The sequence below is a fragment of the Anoplophora glabripennis genome, unplaced genomic scaffold (assembly GCF_000390285.2).
Source record: "Anoplophora glabripennis isolate ALB-LARVAE unplaced genomic scaffold, Agla_2.0 scaffold115, whole genome shotgun sequence".
NCBI lineage: Eukaryota > Metazoa > Arthropoda > Insecta > Coleoptera > Cerambycidae > Anoplophora > Anoplophora glabripennis.
Window position 1 is genome coordinate 632,906 of NW_019416234.1, and position 18,302 is coordinate 651,207.

The 18,302-nt window shown below is 30.8% G+C and overlaps 2 protein-coding genes across 2 annotated transcripts; both read left to right on the forward strand.

Moving 5' to 3' along the window:
- Positions 1 to 467: 467 nt before the first annotated feature.
- LOC108904395 (synaptic vesicle glycoprotein 2B-like) lies at positions 468 to 8,330 on the forward strand. The gene is made up of 11 exons (XM_023455493.1): positions 468 to 562; positions 638 to 841; positions 2,309 to 2,471; positions 2,787 to 2,962; positions 3,411 to 3,595; positions 3,656 to 3,840; positions 3,896 to 4,037; positions 4,559 to 4,673; positions 4,734 to 4,893; positions 7,731 to 7,858; positions 8,172 to 8,330. Exons 1-11 carry the CDS (start codon positions 544 to 546, stop codon positions 8,225 to 8,227), a joined length of 1,533 nt encoding a protein of 510 aa, XP_023311261.1. The 5' UTR covers positions 468 to 543; the 3' UTR covers positions 8,228 to 8,330.
- Positions 8,331 to 10,331: 2,001 nt separating this feature from the next.
- LOC108904373 (synaptic vesicle glycoprotein 2B-like) lies at positions 10,332 to 17,915 on the forward strand. Its single transcript, XM_018706893.1, has 11 exons — positions 10,332 to 10,398; positions 12,480 to 12,683; positions 13,013 to 13,175; positions 13,258 to 13,439; positions 13,494 to 13,678; positions 13,861 to 14,045; positions 14,098 to 14,239; positions 14,451 to 14,565; positions 14,625 to 14,784; positions 16,524 to 16,651; positions 17,773 to 17,915. Exons 1-11 carry the CDS (start codon positions 10,332 to 10,334, stop codon positions 17,826 to 17,828), a joined length of 1,587 nt encoding a protein of 528 aa, XP_018562409.1. The 3' UTR covers positions 17,829 to 17,915.
- Positions 17,916 to 18,302: the final 387 nt, after the last annotated feature.

The window sequence follows — 18,302 nt, forward strand, 5'->3', positions numbered from 1 at the left end:
CATCAGGTCTGCGATAAGGTCAGTTCAAAGTCAAATGTAAAGAATCAATTGCCCACAAAGTAAAACTACATATCTATACGTTTTTGGGGTCGGTGATATTCAACTTTTTTTGTGGGGCTGTGATTATTACTTTTTTAGTTCCTTGCTTATCAACAGCAAAAATATTTAATTTATTATTCAAATGCTGAAATATGGTGTAATATGCTGTACATAAATTGTACAAACCTGGAACATTGTTAAAAGAAATGAATTTTCTCTGGATAAATATGTCAACTAATCGATTGAAACATTTAAATAGAGAAAGTCTAAATTCGCATAATTTTTATCGCCAATCAAATACTACATATAAGTTGAGAGCCGCTGTCAAAGCTGTATGGATATGAAGCTCAAAGAGTATATGAGATAATCAATACAATCTTAATTATTGTTACGATATAAATAATTAGTAATATTGAAATTGAACTGTAAAATAGTGTAAAATGTATGCCACTCTCAGTGGAGACCAACACATCATAAATTAGTAAGGCTTATTTTTATAGTATAATGGATTTGTTATTAAAAGGTACGTACCTGATAATGTATAAATCAATATTAAATCCGTGTTGACATTATGAAATACATTTCACGTACTTTTTAGAGAAGACACCGTCAACTTTTGAAAATGCCGTCACTGTAACCGGATTTGGAAAATTCAACATTCTACTACTTTTGGTAATTATACCAGCAAATTTTGCATCTGTGTTCGAAACCACTACAATGTCCTTCATCTTTTCACCAGCCCAGTGTGACTTGGATTTGTCGCTAGAAGACAAAGGATTTCTGAATTCAATCACGTTTATAGGTAAGCGAACTGCAATTATATTTTTTTAATTCTTCAGGTAGGATCACAGATAGATACAAATTTGCAACCACTATGTAGGTATTTTTGTTACACTATGGTGGTTAATTTGTTTTCTAAAATATCGCATTCCTAAAATTAAAAATTATTGATTCAATTTAAAATAACGGAATAAATGAATGAAACACCTAAGTAAAAAGGGAAAGAATTAGTTAAGTTTCATAACTTTGCACTACAGAAATGTTATGTAATATGGCTCTTCTGTATTACATTGAAAGAAATGGACTTATGAAACTGTTTCTCTACAACAATGTGTATAGCGCATATGAAAACTTTTATAAAAAAGTATACGTATAACTTTTATTTAAAAAAAACATCTCATATCCATGCTCATTATTTAATGACTTTAATTGGAATGCACTTAATACACCTTATACATATAAGAAATAAAGGTTATAATAAATTACTTATAAAATGTTATGTCTTATACACTTTATGTTTGAATTGCAAGATTTGTTGTATAAAGACCAATATCCTAACTTGTATACAGGGTGTTTCTTAAGTAGAGGTAGAAAGTCCAGGGGCGTATTCTGTGGCCAAAAATAAGGATTTTTTGATATATAAATGTGGGGTCTTAGGACAGCGATTGTCAAGCTACGTGTCAAAAATTTAAAAAAAAATCAGTATTTAATTTTTAATTTCTAAACCGCTTGATATAATTTAACAAAATTCGGTGTGCATGTTTAGTATGACACTAGGTATGAAACAAATAATTACCAGCTTTAGAAACTTACCAGTGGCGGAGGTGTGGGTATCATCGATCATTATTTGTCAAAAATAAAATATATCACCCTGTATAATGTTACAAATAATATAGGTCATCACATGCGCCATTCTATTATCTTCAATTTTTGTTTCTTTGCATTTTTTTGTATTCCAAATCAATTAACACTGATTTATTTGATCAAGTGCATTTTTACACAAATACTTAAATTACTTAAACATAAATGTTATTATGTTTCCGTTTTTAACGTGTAAAATGCGTCTTATAATTAAGTGATCGTCACCTCTCGGTGCATAAGCGGATACGATCATAAAAAAGGGTATGCAGCAGTTTAATACGTTTACTATTATAAAACTTAGTACCCGATGTTTTAATAACGAGTATGAAACATTTAAATAACGGTTATAGCTACCATTTCGTGAACAACGTTGTACATCAGTTATACAATAATTTAATAAGAATGTGGTTCAGAATCACTATACAACTGTGTTACCAACACGCATTTTATATACAATATTCATCTGTTTGTCACATCTAGTATACAATTTTTTTAGAATTAATTCTAATGAAAATAGAGCACATTTCTTTCAGTGTAGTTTAGCATGATACACTTGTACTGCCGAGTTAAAATTTAAGCTAGCTACAAATAATTATGTTGATATTCATTTTATAGATGAATTTTTTAGGAATGATATCAGGTGGATTAATATGGGGATTCCTTTTCGATACCTTAGGAAGAAAGAAACTTTTAGTTTGCGGATATCTGTTGGATGGCACTTTCGTATTTCTCAGCGCATTTTCTCAATCAATTACTCCGCTGATTATCTGCAAATTTCTTGGAGGATTCATGTAAGTGTAGTTATCACATCCACTTTGTGACAGATAAATTCATTGATATAAATCACAATAACATTAATACTCCATTTTTATAAGTACATTATTGTCAAATAAAACTATGGTCCTTCAATAAATATTTCATGAGATATCATTACTTGTATGTATGTTATGTGAAATATGAAATCAGTTACCTATTTTCAATTGATTGATCCATTGGTATATTATATTATTTATCCCAAATATTGTTTGACTGTTCCTTTTCCTTTATAATTTTTAAAATAGCATTTGTTGTAAAGCAAATATATCTAATAAAATAGATTATTTTAGAATTAATGGGCCATTTGCTGCTATGAGCGCGTATTTATCAGAATTTCATTGTGCCAAGTATAGATCAAGAATACAGCTTACAATTGGTACTGTAAATACCATAGGAACGATAATATTGCCTCTTCTGTCTTGGGCGATATTACCACGTGCTTGGGAATTTTCTTTGTTTGGAGGAGGTAAAAACCAACAAATATATACAAGATGATTTGTCCCAGGTCCGATAGCTCGTTAATAGAATTTTTTTCAATCTATAAATGCAAGGGTTACTAGATGGCATTATTTCAAAGCTCAAATCCAACTTTTCTGAAGCAAATTGGAATAATTTTTTTTTTCTCAAGGGTGCTTTGGGACTCTTAAATTTTATCCTATGAATAAATTTATAAAATTCCTTAACTTTTGATTTTATTTTAATTCAATAATAATATTGTAACAGATAATTTACTTGTACCTGAAGAAAAATAAGGTTTCCAGAATTCTTAAGTCTCAATTATTAATACCACTTAGGAGCCATATCAACAAGATGTATGGAATCAAAACATATTTTCCGTAATGAAGCTATAGGGTCGAGAAATTTTGCGAATCACCCTCTACATGTTTTGTTATTAACGTATTAACAATTTTTAGTGTATCATTCGTGGAACGTCTACCTTCTCTTATGCAGTATTCCTGCGTTTTATAGTGGTATTGTTTTCTTATTCCTTCCTGAGAGCCCCAAGTTTTTGATGACAACTGGTAAAAATGAAAAGGCTTTGAAAATCTTTAGAAAAGTCTATAGAATCAATTCTGGTGAACCAGAAGAGAGTTTTCCCGTAATTATTCCAAAGAGTAGTGGGAAAAAAATATTCTCATAACTATGATATAAATTGTAGATAACAGAATTAGTCGATGAAACAGCTATTCCAACTGATAGCAAACACGGGGGGAAAGTGACAGCAAACAGAACAAAAATTCAGGCCTTAAAAGAAGGTTGGCAACAGATAAATCCATTATTCCATTCACCATATTCAATTAAAATGGTGTTGGTTTGTCTTATACAGATATGTAATCTTCAAAGGTAAGAACGGTTACTAATATTAAAAACATTCTTTAAAAATTTGTTTACATTTTAGTGTCAGTATGCTGCGATTGTGGCTGCCAGAAATGTTTCAAGCTATTGAGGACTACAAGTTGCATCACAATGGTAGCACTGATAGCTTATGTACAATGTTGCAACAATTAAAACCAAACAAAGCCGTTACTGGTTGTACTATCGTAAGTACAAAATATATTCAATTGATGAATGTCCGACGTACCAAGTTGTCGTTGAGCTTTAGCTCCTGAGTTAACAGAGTTCTGAATGGGTGCAGATGCAGATCTTTCTAAAAATTCTGAACATGGTGCTTTTGGCAATGTTTAGCTGTAGTAACCAAGAACATACTGAGGTTTCTAGACACTACATCACTCCATCTCTAACAGCCGCAATGTTTTCGACTTTTTTCTGTTGCTGTAATCTAATTTATCGCGTTTTTGAAGATCGTCACTCGCTACTTCATTGTGTAGATAGACAATAGTTTATAAGGTGTTTGGTCGTGTCCTGCTCCATATCGACTAACCGCGATGTGCTACAAAATGTCATATCACAGAATGCTGCCAATATAGAGGAAAAATGGCACAAAATTCAATTCCTGCACTCACTTTGAAACACCTTGTATTTATTTCTTCTTTTATTTATACACAACTTGAAAACTTGTTGTAGGTGTATATTATTTTAATGTTAATTAATTCTGTTTCAGAATATGGATAATGCTCCAGTCTACATTAATTCCATTATTGTGTCATCTGTATCTTTAGGAGGATATTTGGTAACAGGATCTATAATCAACTTGATAGGAAAGAAGAAAATTTTAGGTGAGTACAGTATTCGCCCAATTTTCCCTTACTTTTGTCAAACTATAAAATTTATTTTAGTTATCCTTGGCTTCCTATCTAGTATTTCAAGTTGCAGCTTGTATATATCACAGAATAACGCAACAACCATAGCTCTTTCGTCAGTTTTTACTGGTATGATGAGCATCTGTATCAATGTTATTTTGTCTGTCGTCGTAGCAATTTTCCCTACAACACTAAGGTGAGTTCAATTCGTTTTAATGTTTTTGAACAATTCAGATAACAATTTCGAAAATATAAAAAAAATGCATGAATATAGTGTTTTATTATTTATAGTTCTTGCCTATTGGTTGAAATGATGCTTTAATTTTACTATCATTTTTATAAAAAAAATTTGGAATATGGAAGCAGGAATTTCCATGTCCATGTAAATAAAATCATGTGATACTATACAACATTACATACTTACAGAAATATGATGACAGGGTGCTTCAGAAACAAATGTCAAAGTGTTAATCACCTAATTGACGCATCAAAAGCAACATCCTGAGCGTAATAAATTATTCGACGTTTTGTTCCCATTAATATTAGTGCTAACGAGATGCCTATGAGTTACAGAAATATCTAAGTAACCTGTTCAACTGTTATATTTACTAACTTAAAACTTTTTGTTAGGCCCAATACTTGGTGTTAATTAGTTTGCATTTCTGTACTTCTTTTTGTATAATATTAACTCAACAAGTTTATGGATTTATACTCCCTTAGGTGGTAAGAAGAAATTAATTTAAAAAAATTGTGTTCTTAGAAAAAAAATTTAATTGTTGCTTTTGAGTTAGTGGTAAAAATGTTCATATTTACTTATAGGATGTATGTTGCAGTCGTACTGTATCTACTACAAATATGAATTAAATATGCTATCACAGCGCTACGTAAAAAAAAAGATAAGATTAGATAAAATAAAGTAAAACATGTGTACTAAGGAGGATAGTACTTGACATTTGGAACTGTATTTAAGAGACGCGATATTTTCGTATGTATTTTTCACTTACAATTAGGTATACAAATTAATGTATTTCAATGATACCAGTTGTAATACGCCTCTGTTCTTTTCTGAAATATTTTGTATCTATTTCTAAGAAAAAATTCCTTAGTTCTAACTTTACTTGTAAATGTGTTAAAGATAAAACTTATTATATTAAATATATAGGATGGTCACTTTTAAGGTGTACACCATTATCATAAAAAAAAATTGACAGTTCTGTTTAAAAGTAAACGAACTGTCATTTACTGCTGTAAATAAGTATTCAAGTGTTTTTATTATTTATTTGTAATGTAATAAACACAATATTCAAAAAGTGAAAAGACTGACATGAACAATCTTTACTTGCAATGTGACAGAAAGTAAGTCACAAATTTGCATTGCAAACTAAAATTTCTTGAATGATCATCATGGACAATGAAACATTGTTTACGAATAGTAGTGGAATGTTTAGGAAACAAACACATTTACACTATCAAAAAAGTTCACAAATTCGGTTTTCTGTAAATATTTGTTGAAGCACTTTCCACGACCAGTTATAGGTCCTTACTTTATTCCACAATTTAACTGATAAATCATATTTTTAGTTTCCAAGAAATGATTTTTAAGAAATTCTAAATAAGATATCTTTTGAAAAATTGAAAAACTTAAACTAGTTTCAGTAAAATTGTAATACCAGAATTGTTAAACAATTTTTGTATGATCGTTTTGGATTCCTGTATTGGAACTAATAGTCCTAAACTTTGGGCGTCAAGATCGCCTTGTTTATATTCCTCGGATGATTTTCTCTGGAGATTTGTAAAGAATATGTAAAGACCAGTTCAGCGTATCGAACAATTGCGAGTAAAAATAGTAGAAGTGCTTCAATCAGTTTCACTGAAAACAATTCAAGATTCAGTAAGAAACATTACTTGTGGAATACTTTTTTGCATCGAATATAGCGGGGAATATTGAACAAGGCATTGTTAATTTTTCATAATAAAACGTAAACGTACCTAGCATTTCAGTTATTGAATACTGAGTCATTACAAATAAATAATAAAAACATTTGAGCACTTATTTAAAAACATAAAACAACACAGAAATGAGACAACCCTCAAACCCAAAGCCAAAGGCTGTGCGGAAGGGGCTTACACTTGTAAAAACGCGTACAAACACCCATTATCCATCGACATTGCCAGTGCCAACGCCAGGGATTGAACCTGGACCAGAATAGGAAGTCTGGCCGAGAAATGCTTGCCACCGCGTGCTGGAGCGACTACGCTACCGTGGTAAAAAAATGATACTTTGTTGTAAACTGAAATGTCAAAATTTTCATTGTTTTTTTATGGATACCTACTATGATAAAATTGAAAAAATCATAAAATTGGCGTTTTTTGGCATTTAATAAAATCTGTACATCGTATTATACATTGAAGTCAAAATTTAATGCTTTATCTAATGGTGGAGCAATCCAATATGGCGTCCAAAAGAAAATCAAAAGTTGGTTAAGAAATTATGAAGATCTAAGAGTCCTGGAGATGTTTTAACTTTGCAATAGGAAGAGCATATCGTGTTTAGCACACATACCAATTTTTATTATCTACTCCACTTTCAATAATAAAAAAAATATGGAAAAAATAAGCAAAAACAAGTTTTCAGTTTTTTCAGCTCATTTCAAGAACGGTGCAACTGACCACGAATTTCGTGTCATAATCTAAAATGGCATGAAAATATACAACTTTTTTTATAATTTAACCAACCCTATATATATTCTAGTTCAGGGGATACTTACAAATGACCACTCTGTACATCAACAAAACAATGTAATTGCATATGTAATTCAATATTGCACGAGGCCTGTAACCTGCAAAGTATTTGGTTTCAACAACACCATTAGTTAAAATAAAAAAAACGTCACAATCGGCAGAACCAAATATCTGAGATTTATTTTTCTTTTTCAAATCCAGGAAAACACGCATATTATCGTACTCTCTTGCCAAGTACAGATAGAAATATGAAGTAAGTTTCTCTTTATGTAATTACGTGTTTTATTTTAGAACATTAACGCTATCTATAGCTATGATGATCGGAAGAATAGGCGCTGTTTCTGGAAGCATGTTGTTCCCAGTACTTCTCCAAATAGGATGTTTTCCCACGTTCTTCTACATAGGAGGAACGGTATTATGTAAGTATCACGCAGGCGTAGTTAGTTTGATATTGAGGAAAAATATTAATCGAAATCTTATTTATAATCTTTGAGATATTTTTAATACCTAAAACCGAAAAGAATTTTTTATTTGAAATCTCTAAATATGACCAGCAATCGAAATGTGATCATTTATTTCTGTTCCAAAAATTAAGTTTGACTTATTGCTTGCGTCATTAACGTTATTAATATTATTATTAAAACCCCTCATAACATTATTTTAATAAATTCGTATAAATATTATTTTTATTGATATTTTATTAAATGTTAATATCATTGCTTTTGCTTTCAGGTAGTACACTGTTATGTTTTTTATTGCCTTATACAGAAAATAAGGAACTGAGATAAGTCTAATCATCTTTTCATTCCATTTTATACATCTATTTATATCATATGTTACTTGTTATGCATATTATTTTAGGAAATATGTAAATAAATGTTTTTTCATATACTTATTGTTGTATTATTGTTATTAAAAAAACATTCTGTGTTGAAAAGTTGCTATAATAATCTGCTTCGAAAAATGTGTATTCTTATTGTACTGACAGATAGAGTTACTGTGTCTATTAATACCAAAATACAGGGAAGATTAAGTAATAAATAATTAAATTGACCCATTTCTGTAGAATTAATGTTTTGTGTGTTGCCTATCTAAACTAAACTACTAATTGATTATAGATACTGTAAATCGTAGGTTGTTTGGGAAATATATTTCAGATTTCTATATTAATGGATTTATTCAGGTACATTGAAATATCAAATATAAAATGCACTATTATCTAGGTATATTAGATTCCAAAAATGTAATACATATATAAACTATACATTTAATAAAAAATATTGTTAAAATATTTTACTAATATACATATAAGTATAATAATTATAAATATACGCAATAATACTAAAATGTGAACATGAGTATACGTTGTACAAGTGTATTAATAGCGCAAATTGATACAGCTGTAAGTGAACGATACTAGAAGCAAAAAAGTTTTGGTGTGGAGTCCGCAAACGCACCGTTTTCGAGATATAGGGTGTCAAAAAAAAGAATTATTTTCAGTTTTTTTATGACCTTAGGAACCGTTTGAGATATAGAACTCAAATTTTGTACACGTATTATCATTAGCATTAGCAATTTTTGAGCACTAATTCATATGACAGTGGCGAATATTTTAGGATTGCGTGATGTTATTTTGCCTCTCATTTTTACAACTCTCAGAAAATTGGCATTTTGAAAGCCTAATTTTTTAAACCGCCAATGTTTTCCACACAAAAAAGGTACGTACTCATCATCAGGAGCTCTAACGCGAACCGTTCCCAAGATAAATGGCGTTTTGTGATGGAAAACATGAAAGAAAGTGGCAACATGATTACAAAATTTCTTCAAAACTAAGCAAATACACAACAAAATTCACAACAGTTGTTGAAAATGCCATTCTTCTACGGTAATGCAGGCTTCTAACCTACGTCTGAGTGACTGACGTACCCTCTTGAAACGTGATGCGGATCGTATTGCAGGTTTAGAAGCCCGCATTACAAGGAGGAACAACTGTTGTGATTTTTATTGTTTATTTGCTTAGTTTTGAAGAATTTTTTTATCATGTGGCTACTTTCTTTCATATTTTTCATCATAAAACGCCATTTATCTTGAAAACGGTTCGCGTTAGAGCTTTTGATGATACGTACCTTTTCTGTGTTTTTTGTGGCTGTTTAAAATATGCTTTCAAAATTCCAAATTTCCCAGAGTCGTAAAAATTGGGGACAAAAGAACCTCACGCAATCCTAAAATCAAATCTTCGCTATTGTCACATGAATAAAAATTGAATTCGCGCTCAAAAGTCGCTAATGTTAATGATAATAAGTGTACAAAATTTGTAATCTGAATCTCAAACAGTTCCGGTGATATTGTCAAAAAACTGCAAAACAAATGATTTTTTTTTGACACCCTATATCTCAAAAACGATGCGTCTGCCAACTCATGTTTACTAAGACTTTTTTGCTTCTAGTATCGTGTACTTACAGATGTTTCAATTTATGCTATTAATTAATATGATTCACCCTGTAAATACTTTTCAAATATACCTTCTTAAATTCGTTTTTTAAAACGTTCAGTTTTTTGTTCATATAAATCTAGATTAAAATTTGTCCACACATTTACATACCATTCTCACTTCTGATAAACAGCGTATTCAGTACAGTTGCTTCTAAATTTGAATATTTATTCCATACACAGCGTGTAAGTAAGTGTAGGTATTTATAACTGTGCAAATAGTGCGATATTTTACCGAAAATTTTATCTCTGTTATTCTTTTGTACACGTAAAGTAAATAAAATTTTAATGGTTGCCATTGTTTTATTTTATTAAATAATTCACATATTGAAGAGTTATTGCTTAAACTAAGTCAGCTTATTTATACAGAAAGAAATTTTAACGTAAAAAAAATCAGTGAACATGCAGAGCAAAATACAAATTATATCGACGGAATCCGAAGACGCCTCTTCCCACCAAACACAAGCCGGTGAGTCAAGTAACTACTTATAAAATAAACAACAAAAACTGTTACAACTCAAAAAACTTGCTTTTGGGATAATGACATTTTAAGTTTTTTATACTTGTACCTACGAGTATTTGGTTTCTAATTAAATGTTTCTCTATTCTTTGGTTCTAATATACCAAATTGTTAGAATTGCACAGAATTAGCATATTATAAGTAAAATTTTCCAATTAATTTTGAGTTGTAACATTATTATTGAAATAAATTGTGTTATTTTCAATGAAAATGATGAAGGTGTAACATTTTTGTAGTCATCATTATTTTTATTTTCGTGTTTAATTACTTCCACAAAAAGATAGCTATATTAACTAAATTTGTTTAAAATTTCTCAAAACAAAAATCAATGTATCAATATAAGAAATTTCAGTTCTCATTCTCTTTGGTGTTGCTTTACGAAAACGCAATAAAATACAATTAGCTGAAATGTTATTTTTAGTAATGTCTCTAGATTGATAAAATGCCATAATTAACCAACAATTTGGGGCAAGTTTTCTGTTGTCATCTTTGAAATATGCGATTGAATCATCGGTATGTTTTATAGGATGTAAAAAATATAATTGATCATGAGGTTAAAACTTCTTAACATTAGGTAGGTATTCAAAGTTTAATTATTTTATTGAGGCGAACATTTTTAATATTCAATATACGAAATATACCAAATAATTTTGAGCAGTTTATCTGACAGTAAATTAAAAACTAAGACTCCTTTCAAATTAAAATCTAATGTAGTTTATAGAATACCTTGTGGAAACTGTAAAAAAGTTATATTGGTCAAACAGGTAGATATATAAATATGCGTATTTCAGAACATAAAAGAGATTTAAAAAATTTAAATAATTTACATCCAACGGCACTTGTAGAACATTCAAAAGACAAAACAAAACTGCTTGGGCATCAACCTATTCTCCCAAATAGGTTGCTCGAGGAAATGATTTATATTAAAAAAATTAATAGTGTTAATACTAAGAAATATATAGATAATTCAAACTTGGTTTATTATTATTTAATTGATAAAATTCTCTTGTAACAGTAGTTTGGTTTACTCAGGTTTAGATTTTTTTCAAAAATGTGATGGATTGAAACATAAAAAATAAAAAAATAAAAGGAAAAAGAAAAAAGGGGAGGGGGAACTAATAGGAAAAAGAAGCATGATATATACACACATTAGAATTAACATATTTTTCTACTGTCATTTTGCTGAACATTACTAAGAGATTATAACAATTTTTACTGTGAAAGAAAACCGCATTACATTTGTTCCATGAATTATAAGTACACATATAAGTATCTCGATACCATCTTCTTAATATTTAGAATTGTCGAGTTGTAAAAAAGACACTTCAAATTTCGGTGAGTGAGTAATACCTATGTTATTTTTAGAGCTGTTTCAGAATTTTTCTCTTTTAGGTTTTACAGTAATTGTGACAGGAACAATTATTTAGAATTACTGTAAATGTATTTGTTTTTTAAATTATTTTAATACCTTAACGAATTTTATAAAAAACATTGTATTTTAGCGACCTGAGGATAGTATAAAATAACACCGAAACGTTGGCAATGATTTAAAATATAGTTTTCTTTTATTTATTGATCTTTATCCCACTAAAACCTTGACTTTTTGTAGACGATTAAATTTTGTTAGTTCTGATATAAACCACAACTAAATAGGAAAAAATATGGATAATAGTTAATGGGATATTTAGAAACGTCAAACACAAAATGACATATGTACAGTAGTTGCCTATTCTCAGCAAATCGGGTTACTATGTTTTAGTTAATGCGTATTTTTTATTACCCTCCTGGAATATTTCCATTTTTTAAAACTAGTAAATACATTTGATATTTTCTTCCCCAATTCCATTTTTGGGAGCTATTTTTGCTATAACGTAAGCAAGCAAGCAAGTGCAAAAAGCAAAAAATTTTTTAAAAGGTACAAATTTTTTCATCACATATTTTAACATTGAATTGCATCTGATTTTTTTTCACTTGATAGATTTGTTTATTTACAAGGTTATTGCAACAACATTCAACGTTTTTTTTTTTAGAAAATGAAGGTTCCACTTTCGAAAATGCAGTCACGTTGACAGGATTTGGAAAGTTCAACGTAATTCTAATTTTGGTGATAATACCAGGTATTTGGGCTCCCATATTTGAAACAACTACAATGTCATACAGTTTTGCTGCTGCGCATTGTGACTTGAAGCTGTCACTGGAAGATAAGGGATATTTAAATTCCATTACATACCTAGGTAAATTGTGCTCAACAGAACATACCTGTGTTTAACACAGCGCTGGAAGAAATATTTTCCTTTTACACTCAACTTACAGTGTTCAAGAGTTTTTATTTCTATTAGCTATTATAAACAAATATGTAAGGGAACACTTGGCAAAATGTGTATGCATGACGTAGTGGTACCTATACAACTATAAACTTTGGAATTTATTAAGTTAAAATCATCGTTTAAGAGAAAAGTTTCACTAAATGAATCATATGATTAAAATCACAAGCTTTCAACTGAAAAATATGGGGTAGTGTCAAGCTTTAAATGTTTAAAGATATAAAAATACATATTTTTAGGTATGGTATTAAGTGCTCCGGTATGGGGGTTTCTTTTTGACACGCTTGGAAGAAGAAAACTTCTAATCGGAGGCTACTTGCTGGATGCCTTGTTTGTCTTTATAAGTGCATTTACACAAAGCTTCATTCCTCTAATGATATGCAAATTTTTTGGAGGTCTCATGTAAGTTTATCTCTATTGTTATTATTATTTTTCCACAAAAATGATCGAAAGTATTAGAAATATCGGTAATTTTTTACTTTAGAATTAATGGACCATACGCTGCTATGATCACCTACGTTTCAGAATTTCATTGCTTTAAATATAGGCCTAGAATACAACTTGTGATTGGAACCATGAATTCTTTAGGAAGTGTAGCCCTCCCACTGCTTGCGTGGTGGATTTTACCCCTGGCACTGGACTTATCGTTTTTAAATGGATATATCAGTACGACCCTTTAAACATTTTTTTCGTTGTACTGAATATAGAAAATATTTTTAGAGCTACACTCGTGGAACGTGTATTTACTTATTTGTGGTTTGCCTGCATTTTACAGTGGAATAGCATTCTTATTTCTTCCTGAAAGCCCAAAATTTTTGATGACCATCGGAGAAAATGAAAAGGCATTAACAGTTTTTCAAAAGGTGTACAGTATTAATACTGGGAAGCCCGCTGACTCGTTCCCTGTAAGCGTTTTATTAGTCAAAATAAGAGTAAGACCTTCTTGTATTACAAAATAAAGTTTTTTGAAGTGTGCCAATATTTCAAATTTTTATTCCGGTTTCATAGCAGCTCATTATGAGCACATAAATCATTAATGACGAATTTAAGAAAAATCGAACTCTATTAAGAATTATTATTATTTCAGATAAAACAGCTTGTGGACGAAACTAAGATTAACGATGATAATAAACATGGAGGTCATGTAACAGCTAACAGGACCAAAGTTCAAGCATTGAAAGAAGGGTGGCAGCAAATTACCCCTCTATTTTATTCTCCATTAGTATCAAAACTATTTTTGGTATGTTTTATACAACTATGTGTAATTCAAAGGTAAAACCCTGCATATGGGACGAGTAATATTTTTTTAAAGTACGTTTTTCAGTCATAACATGATACGGTTATGGACACCACAAATTTTTCAAGCCATCGATGATTATGAACATTACTATAACGGCTCTAGTGCTAGTTTGTGCACAATGTTAGAGCTTCTAAAACCGACACCCGTATCTGAAGAATGTGTTGTTGTAAGTAGGCTTTTTTGAACTGGTTTATTTAAAGATAATTTAATAAACCAATAATTACAATCAGGAGACTGTTTCCATATGTTAATATTTTAAAGTAGAAGGTTTCATATTAGCTTGTAGATGATTACTAGACAAACTAATTCAAGGCCACTGGCTATCGAACATAAACAGCTGTCAGTCATTATTTTTATTTTTATTTTTTTCTTTGCAGAACTTGAACAATTCCAAGGTATACATTAACTCCATTATAGTAGCTGCTGTAACAATGTTAGGATTCGGCCTAACAGGATTTGTTATAAATATATTAGGCAAAAAAAAATTAATGAGTAAGTTAATGAATTATAGAACACATAAACAATTAATGTAACATTCCAATTTTTTTTAGTTATATTTGGTTTTCTCGCTGGCGTTATTAGTTGTTTACTATACCTTTCGCAGAATACTTTTACAACTGTAGCGTTGTCTTCAATATTTACAACTCTCACAAGTATTTATTCCTATGTTGTTCTAGCTGCCATAGTGGACTTATTTCCCACAACTTTAAGGTAATCTGTTGAGAACCGTTTAAATTTTATTTAATGAGCTGAACATAAATATCTACCTACCTACGTTATATAAAATTGTTTATTACAATGGTACCCTATAAAATTTATAAACCATTGCCACTAAAACAATACTGTTATGCATAATTAAGTATAGTCTGAGACCGACGACCTGAAGAAAATATAGAAAAGGAAAGTTCATAAGGTGGAATCCATAATTAAAATAGCCCCGGGTAATATCTGAATGTGACTTTTCTAAAGGTTTCCTAATGCAGTTAATATCATAGATTTATTTTTAAGAGGTTAATAACTTATGATAAAGGTTGTCCCAAAAGCAACGCAGGATATCATGTGAGGAACAAAGATTTTATTAATTAAAAAGTTGGCAAAGTTTTTACTTGTTTTAAAGGGTAGACATTGCCACCATTAAATATGAAAGAGGATATCCGACAGATGTCTACTGCCACTCATTTGGTACACTCGACTTCTTTTAAGAAAATTCTGTATCCTGTATCACGCTTTTACATATCTGCGCCTGACTTTCATTGATAACTCTTCGAATTTCTGTCTTTAATTTGGGAATAGTATTCATTTGAGGAGAATACATTTTACACTTTACGAATACCCACAGGAAAAAGTGGTGTGGCATAAGATCGCATGATCTTGGCGGCCAAGTCACTTCACTGCTAGGATAGATAAGTCTTCCGTTAAATTTCTGACGTATCAAGGGGATAGCTTCAAGTGCAGTATGGCAAGTGTCACCATGCTGCTGAACCACATGTCATCCAAATCCATGCCATTTAAATGAGGCCACAAAAAGTTCAGTAGCATCTCTCAGTATCGTTCGATACTGACAGTCATTGCGGTTCCAGTATGATTTTCAAAAAAGAACGGACCCATCACCTCACCAAAGTAAAATTCACACCACATTGTCATTCTTTGTGTACACAATATCATTCTTGAACAACCTGAGGGTTGACGGTTTTGCTTGTTCATATACTCATTAAAATGGAAATGTACCTCGTCGCTAAAGATGATTTTCTTAGCAAAATCACCGTCCACTTATTGATTCTCCAACATCCAATCGACGAACGTCCGGTGCATTAAATGGTCGTCTGGTTTCAATTCTTGGGTTAGTTGAATCTTGAATAGATGCAGAGCTTTTGCTAAAATCCGTGACCGAGGAAGCACTGAGGTTACGGGAATTTCCGCCCCGTATCATTCACTGTACCAATATTTTCGGCTGAACGGCAAGTACGAGGTAGGCCTATTTTTTTATTGTCTGCAACCAACCTGTTGGCAACTAATCTTTTCACAGTTGTGTCATTCAAGGCGTTTCCACGTAATTTGCGCAAAGTCTCAGCTACATACTCTCCGTATTTGTAATGAATTTTCACAATCTTCACTAGATCATCTGTCGTATAGTGCTCCATTTTATATAACTGCAACTTGTTTACTATCACATGTGACCCAGCATGGTGTTGCCACCTATTAAGAATGAAAATGGCGCACAATTCAAATGCTGTGTTACATTTGGGACACCCTTTAGTGTTAACAAATTACTATATTCATAATTAAAATATTCACTTCCAGATAGGTGCGGTGAATAATTTATTTTCTTATATTTATCATACTGAGTGTTAAATGATGACTAAATAAATCGAACAGTTTATCTTGTTTAAAAATCTTGTTGAAACAGGCACAAAAGCTATGACATCAATCTTTTTCTTGCTTTCTTACAGAACACTAACTGTTGCTCTAACCATGATGATGGCTAGGGCAGGCGCCATGTGTGGAAATTTATTGTTTCCGGTTCTACTTCGACTAGGTTGTGAACCTCCATTCTTTTATATTGGTGTCACCATAATAGGTAAATGTAATTGTTTCTTTGCATTGATAACTAATAGTTTTAGTACGTAGTCTCAGTAAACTGGCATTTTTGATTCTCCACCGGAAATTATGTTTACTTAATCCGTTTAACAGGAACAAAGGAACGAAGATTATAACGTGGTATCTAGATTTGACGTTTCTGATACATGCCAAAAAAGTATGTAAGACAATTTCACATAATAATTGTAACATGATGCAAATGACAGATTTAAATCCATTTGTGCTTACAATTTAGTTTTTTTTACATTTAAATTCAGTTCTCTAACAGTCAATCGGTGATTTGGACACACCAGATCTTTGACTATTTGACCGTGAGAGTCATCAGTTGAAGTAGAAGGCCTTCCTGATCGAGGATCATCTTCAATTGACTGACGACCACTGTTAAATTGTAAAAACAATTCGTAACGTAACGTACGACCTAGGGTATCATCGCCGTAAGCTTATTTTAAAAATTGAAGCGTTTACGTGAAAGTTTTCCCCTGTTTCACGCTAATTTTATGTCACATTGTTGTTCGAGAAAATCACACATTTCATTCTAACACTTATACTCGATAACAATGTCACGAAAACTAAATGAGATATCAACAATCCAAGAATATGTGGTTACAGATGTTATGCGCAACGCAATTCTTCCAACCGCATATCGCTATACATATACCTCCATTAACGCGTAATAAAGTTATTTTCATGGAGATTTATTTGTTATTAGCAAAGGGGATGATAATGATAATAAAACTAGCTTAAATGAATAATTTAATAATTTTATTCAAAAATGACGGTAACGCATATGTTATTAAGTAATATTATTTTATTAATCATTTATTATTGTAATTAATAATTTAAAATTAATTTGGTTTTTTAATTATAAACACGATACGATATACAATACAAGTATACTACTGCCATAAATGAAACGTCCCCTCAATGTCTGACTAAATCGAAATAAGTTCTGGTATTAAAATCAATGCATAGTTGCTCCTAGTTGTCCTTTGATGTGGTGGATACTTGACTCTCTTAAATCTCTGAACGCGTATTATACAATACGCTATTATATAACAATTATTTCCTTTTCTAATTTATTTGTTATTTTTTATGTTTCAGTTAGTGCAATATTTTGTTTCCTGATGCCTAATACAGACAACAAACCCTTGAAATAATAAAAATATACCTACGTGGTATCCATAGGAAATACATATATATGTTATAGTTTTTTTAGAAAATATATTTATATATTTTATATTTTACATGCTTTCATTTATTTAATTTAATGTTGGGCAATAAATAAATATTTATATTGAACTATGCGTTATTTCATAAATTCTAACTCAAATATACAGGGTGTAAATGATGATGAAAATAATCAAGTTTTGCTCTATAAAAATTTTTGATAGGACGCTTCTCTACAGAGATACAGGATGCTAAAGTTTATAGTTATTTATGTATCTAGGGAATTATAAGGGCCTTAATTACCGATGGCAAAGTTTGCCGAGGGCGTCCGGCCCGAGGGACAGCAATTGCCTGAGGTTATTAAGGCTCATTAATTCCCGTGGTACATAGATAATTTTATTTCTGACCGATTTCAATAAAATATTGTTTATTTTTAAAACGGAAAAAATGTACCAATTTATTAC